At 49.5% G+C, this 6,363-nt stretch overlaps 1 protein-coding gene across 1 annotated transcript; it reads right to left on the bottom strand.

Annotated features, from left to right (window-relative positions):
- On the bottom strand, positions 1 to 5,350 carry LOC122945693 (40S ribosomal protein S15a-like). The gene is made up of 4 exons (XM_044304841.1): positions 5,220 to 5,350; positions 3,090 to 3,227; positions 2,895 to 2,974; positions 1 to 152 (listed from the first exon to the last, which is right to left on the bottom strand). Exons 2-4 carry the CDS (start codon positions 3,220 to 3,222, stop codon positions 63 to 65), a joined length of 303 nt encoding a protein of 100 aa, XP_044160776.1. The 5' UTR covers positions 3,223 to 3,227; positions 5,220 to 5,350; the 3' UTR covers positions 1 to 62.
- Between the last annotated feature and the right edge of the window lie 1,013 nt (positions 5,351 to 6,363).

The raw sequence follows: 6,363 nt of genomic DNA, 5'->3' as shown, positions 1-6,363 counted from the left end.
GGGCAATTTTTTATTTTATCATTTAACCGATTTCCCTCCCGTATGAGACCAATGCTCGTCACTCACCCAAACTGACGTGAAGGCAGGAGGTTGTTCTGCCACTTCTCCAGATCCTTCAGCTGCACATCAAATCTGGGGCTGATGACGCCACACTGCAAGGACAATCAAATAGAAAGGTTGTCATGATCAAAGTTCTGGTCCAGTAGGATCATCAACCTACACCCCCCACCAGGTTACATTAGGGGCTTCCATTCTTCCTTCTGTCTCACTCCTGAACATTGGCAAACTTTACAATGAAGGGACAGTAAGCGTCCTCAACACGGGTTCAGTTTTTCAAGCAAGGTCTGAACATTTCCATCTACTCAGGCACGGTCTTGGCCTATCACAGATTATAATCTATGCTGACCTGTTTAAAGGGGGTTGTCCAGTCTTTCAGTGGGGTCCAGCACCACCAATCTGCTGTTTTGCGCAGCTCCATCACGTTCACTGTAGTGAACAGAGCTCATCCCTCCAGCGCTGCTGCCATTCACTTCAAAGGGCCAGACTGCAGCGACAAGCGCTGTCCACCACCATGTTTTTGTATGCGCCAACTTCAGAGGCTGAGGATAGGCCATCACTTAAAGGCTGGGCAACCCTTTCAAAAATAACCTCATATGATCTAGAAGGTGTCTGCCGGAATCATCGCTGCTCAATATACTGTTCTGACTTGGTTCTGTTAAACTACAAAATGGCCCAACCACAGAAAAATCTGTTGATCACTTCTATTCACTGACCGCGCCTTTCCTACAACTGGAGACATCTCACCAGAGGCTCCCACATCTGCCCCCTACTGGAGGAAGCTTTCTGTGTAAAGTGGATACTCAATCCTTTTGTGTCAGAAAACTGGCAGACAAATCAGTTTAGCACAATACCAGCTTGTGGCAATTTTTTCTTCTTTAAATTTAGTGCCAGCTGGAAACTGTCTTTATACGAACACTGTGGAATACACAAGTAATTTCAGTACTGAAAGTGACAGTTATTTCAGGTACTGGCCCATCACAGCACTACACCAGTGTCCTAATAGGGATCCATGGTAATGTGGATAGTGTAAGGCAGGGGCCACAGGGCGATCTTGGCCCTGGAACCCGTTGCACGACCAGGAGCCATTAAAGAGTAGAAAGAGGTTCAGTTCCGACATGCCCCAGTGGATATGGCCAAGCACACATGGTTATGGTGGAGTCGGGGGGGGGGGGAGAGAGTCATCAGCCAACACAGGCAGCTGTCCGGCATCTACCAGGGTTTACGCCATTCTGTCACAAGACATGTAATCTCAGTAAAATGGCGATATTACACGACATAGCCGGGCACTGCATGCAGTTAAAGGGCTGTAGAAAGATGCAGATGTCTCATCACGAGAACTGTACTGTTGGATACTGCAGTCACATTACGAGATCGCACAGAAAAACATTCACCATTTAAGCTCCTAAAAACAGATCTGTCACCATAGACTGAGGCTACTTACACACCAACATTTTTGATGGATCAGCAAAAAACTTTTCCGTCACGATAATACAACCGCTGCATCCGTTCTGAACCAATACGGTTGTATTATCTAACATCACAATGACGGATCCGTCTCTAAAACCACTGTAAGTCAATGGGGGCGGATGCTTTTTCTCCTGTGTCAGAGAAAACGGATCCGTCTCCACTGACTTAGATTGTGTGCCAGGACATCTTGCTCCGCATCCCAGGATGTTCTAAAAAACGCTGCTTGCAGCGCTTGTGCGCGTCATGGAAACGTAAAGAAGCGGAACGGAATGCATTCTGGTGCACTCTGTTCCGATTTGTCCCCATTGACAATGAAGGGGGACAAAGCAGAAGCATCCCCCCCCCCCCGCTATTGAGATCCTATGACTGATCTCCATAGCGGAAAGGGCAAGAGCAAATGTGAAAGCAGCCTAAAATGGTTTTCAGTAACGGATCAATTTTTTCCTGTTTTTATGAACGGACACAGAACGGAAAGCTGCCATAACGGAAGACAACCTGATGCATCATGAATGATGCCAATGTGAAAGCCGCCTTAGTGCAATAAATCACACGTTTTCATAATGTGGACGCCAAGCCCTAGAGCGGTTATCCAGGAATAAGTAGATTTTCCCTAATGCGTGCAGGCTGCCTCAGTAAGTGAAAAATTCATACTTGCCTGCTCCCCGCTGTTTGTGGCCACCCCACTGTAGAAGCCAGTCATTGGCTGCAGTGGAGCGTATCACCATGCCCACGCTGCGCAGGAAGAAAACAAGCCGTGGACCGGAAGATGGACGTGCCAGAGAAGAATCTTCTGCTTACAGAGGCAGGCAGCAGACATTAGGGAAAACTACTTGCTCCTGGACAACCGTTAAGGCGCCATTACAGGTTACTGCTAAATGTCCGGCCACACCTGGACATACAACTTGAAACAAAGGTGAAGAGATCCAGCAATCAGCAAATGAGGTACCATAGCCACAACTCAATCCACACCTTAGCTTGTGCGCCATATACCGCTTCTTATGAGAACGTTCACCAGCAGTGCCAATCAGCTGTAGGTTAAAGGAGTTTATCCAGAAGCCATCAGTTCGGCAGGGCTGGTGTACTGCCGATCCCCCACGGGTCACCTGCTTCTCAGCCAAACGGCAGCCAGTGACATTTACTTGAATAGGGACGTGCCACCATTCCCAGTGCTATGGCCTTCACTTTCAATGCACACCAACCAATGGCATATCCAAGCGACAGAAGATGGAACAACCCTTCAAATGCTGACTGTTACAGGACAATTCGCACCGAGCCACACGATGTGTATAAATGTTATACATGGCAAAGGCGGCACCCGCGGGGGTCTCAGCACAGCCATCTTACCCCCACTCCCCTTCGGGTCTCACCTTGTTTAGTCTGCCTGTGAGATTGACAACTATTTTTCCGGCCCTGTGATCATCAATAATTTCAAATTCTCCAATGTAACCTGCAATAGAAAAAAAATAAAAATAAATGAATGGTAAAGGTCAGTCGTGACGGCCTGCACAACGCCAGGGAATAAGAGCAGTGAGGTGGAGGGGGTAATAGAAGGGGGCACTTACCGTGCTTCATCATCACTGTCAGGAATCGCACGATCACTTTTGAGCACGGTCTGATGAGAACCTGCCGCTTACCACGTTTCTCTGCATTGTTGATGCTTTTGAGGGCATCGGCAAGCACGTTCATGCGCACCATGGTGCCTGCAAGAGAACAAAGTGACCGCTCAGACCACAACATGAGAAAACTGCGCCTGGTGCCCAAGTGAACGCTGCTACACCCGGTCCATGGACGGTGACAAAAGCCATACATGACACTACATCACCCGGCAAACATCCATGCCATGAGTGACGTACCGCCAACCATGACGAGCTTCATATCGGGGAAGAAGTCAAGCTACAGACTAGAAATTGTGAGAGAATGCCCACTACCAGCAAAGCCACTGCACGGGCAGATGTCCCCTTGGGAAATGCCACCTGCGGGGCAGACCCACCCAATAAACTGCAGTGATGATCTGAGGCCGGCTTCACATCACTTCTAATCCGTCGGAAGAACAGAAAAATACGGATCCTTTACTTCAGTCATTTCCATCAGATCAGTTTTTTTCTCCTCACGACAAAAATAACGGAAGACTGAAGTGACAGGACACATGCAGAATGAGCACAACGGAGGCTCAAAATAAAGGATTCTCTTTATTCCTGTTCTTCTGACGGATCTGAAGAACAGAAAACTGAGCGCGATGTGAACGCAGCCTTATGCTGACCTCTACTGCGGGGACAGACAGTGGAGCACAGAAGTGGGCAGCGCCCCGAGCGCCGGTCGCACTGGCAGACATTCATTTTAAGACAGATCCCATTAGGTTCCACTTTCTTATCACACCGAGGGCTCATGCACACGACTTTTAGATTTCTGGTCCGTTTTTCACGGATCAGTTGTTCCGTATGAGTTTTTCCCCTCTGATTTAAGTCCTCTTCCATTCCGTTATTCCACAAAACCCATCCGTATGGTTTCTGTTTGCGATCCGTTTTGTGGATTGGAAACAGTAACTTCTTAATCACCAAACACAAGAGCAATAAGGGCTGGTCATGGCGTTTCTACAGTATGGATCCACAAAATACGGATGACATATGGACGTGTTCCACATTTTTTTGTGGACCAGTTGACTTGAATGATGAAATTAGATACGTGTGCATGAGCCCCAAGACTAAACCGTCCCGCACATCACAGGACAAAGAGGTTCATGTGAACTAAGCCTTAGGGCTGGACTACGATCACTGGTCAGACGGCCGATTACACGGACAGATCTTCTGTGTCACCGACTATTGGTCTGATTGGACAGATAATGACCACAGGCCTTACTCCGGGCATCACACATACATGGCATATAACTTTACATCAAGGGCCCGCAACCTCCAGCTTCTGTGAAACTACAACTCCCAGCATGCTCAACTAAGGATATTCTGAGAAAAGCCAAAACATGCAGTACATACTGGGAGTTGTAGTTTCTCCACAGCTGGAGGATGCTAACCCACATTTTCAGCACTAGGTACAGACAGTGTTGGGGTGTACGAATACTCAGTAGAGCGCCATTCTTAATAGTCAGAATAGCGGCAAAACCTGCAGAACTCATAAATGGCGCTAGAATGGCGGCGCTGGGGCATCATGTGATGGATCAAGCACCACATTGCCTCGATTCATTCAATGGCAGACAAGCAGTGATCTGCAGCCTCTACCACTGCATCACTACAACTCCCAGGATGCTATGAGATCTGAACTGCGTCAGTGCACGCTGGGGGTTGTAGTTTCACAAGAGCTGGAGACCTCACTAATGACAGGACTACACCGCCCATACTGAGAGTAGTAGTCCTGACAATACACCATACAGGGGGAAGTCCAGACACATCACAGCCATGACACCCGGGAGCCAGTGACCCCACAGCCCAACACCCGGCGGGCGGCCCGGGCACTGCAGGCTCCGGTAGCCACACTCCATGCACAGGACTGAGGCAAGAAGGAACAAGCCAGGGTTCACGTCCAAGCTCAGCCCCGCTACAAGACCGGAGCGCCGCCATACCGAGCCGCCCCGACAGCGCCGCTCCTCCGCTACACAGCCGCACCCCGGCGAGGCGCTCCGGGGCCGGATGGCCGAGATACAAAAGGGATTTCAGTCAGGCCCGGGCTAGTGACTTACTCACCGGGTCTGCAGTATGGCGGAAAGAGGGAGGAGGAAGAACTCGCGGGGAGATATGGGAAATTGTGAACTCTCGCGAGATTGTTTGACGAGACGAGCTCTGGGATATAGGCGTTACTAATCTATTGCCGATCCCAGTGAATGAAGGGTTCATGTGGATTGATTACAATAGCCTACGCAGCTATCTGTAGAGTGAGATGTGCAGCGGCCATGTCACCGGAGAGGAGTTAGGAGGTATCCTGTCAGGGCTCGACTGGGAACCAAAGGGGTAGCGTCTAAAGTCCGTGCGCCGTAAGGACCTAGTATTGTCACGTGACTTGCTAAAGTCACGTGGGTTTGAAGCAGCCGCGGGATGTGGCAGAAGGGAAATATGTTCATCCTGTGCCCTGTTTTAATAAAGATTAGTAATGTAAGAATAATGTACCGGAAGTGGCCCCTAACATAAGTAGCCAGGGTCAGCAATACCACAGCGCAGCACAATATACTGCCCCAGCAGAGCCGAATACCACAGTGCAGCACAATATACTGCCCCAGCAGAACTGAGTACCACAGTGCAGCACAATATACTGCTCCTACAGAACCAGATACCACAGTGCAGCACAATATACTGCCCCAGCAGAACTGAATACAACAGCGCAGCACAATATACTGCCCCAGCAGAACCAGATACCACAGCGCAGCACGATATACTGCCCCAGCAGAACTGAGTACCACAGCGCAGCACAATGTACTGCCCCAGCAGAACCAGATACCACAGTGCAGCACAATATACTGCCCCAGCAGAACCGAATACCACAGCGCAGCACAATATACTGCCCCAGCAGAGCCGAATACCACAGTGCAGCACAATATACTGCCCCAGCAGAACTGAGTACCACAGTGCAGCACAATATACTGCTCCTACAGAACCAGATACCACAGTGCAGCACAATATACTGCCCCAGCAGAACTGAATACAACAGCGCAGCACAATATACTGCCCCAGCAGAACCAGATACCACAGCGCAGCACGATATACTGCCCCAGCAGAACTGAGTACCACAGCGCAGCACAATGTACTGCCCCAGCAGAACCAGATACCACAGTGCAGCACAATATACTGCCCCAGCAGAACCGAATACCACAGCGCAGCACAATATACTGCCCCA

This window comes from Bufo gargarizans, chromosome 8 (genome assembly GCF_014858855.1).
Source record: "Bufo gargarizans isolate SCDJY-AF-19 chromosome 8, ASM1485885v1, whole genome shotgun sequence".
Classification (NCBI taxonomy): domain Eukaryota; kingdom Metazoa; phylum Chordata; class Amphibia; order Anura; family Bufonidae; genus Bufo; species Bufo gargarizans.
This window is presented reverse-complemented; position numbering and strand designations above follow the sequence as displayed.

Bases quoted from the DNA above. Each gene is read 5' to 3' on its own strand.
- LOC122945693 (XM_044304841.1), bottom strand. From the start codon at position 3,222: ATGGTGCGCATGAACGTGCTTGCCGATGCCCTCAAAAGCATCAACAAT. The intron at 2,975-3,089 runs GTAAGTGCCCCC...TTTCTATTGCAG, and splicing joins GACAGTGATGATGAAGCACG to GTTACATTGGAGAATTTGAA. The intron at 153-2,894 runs GTGAGACCCGAA...TTGTCCTTGCAG, and splicing joins TCACAGGCAGACTAAACAAG to TGTGGCGTCATCAGCCCCAG.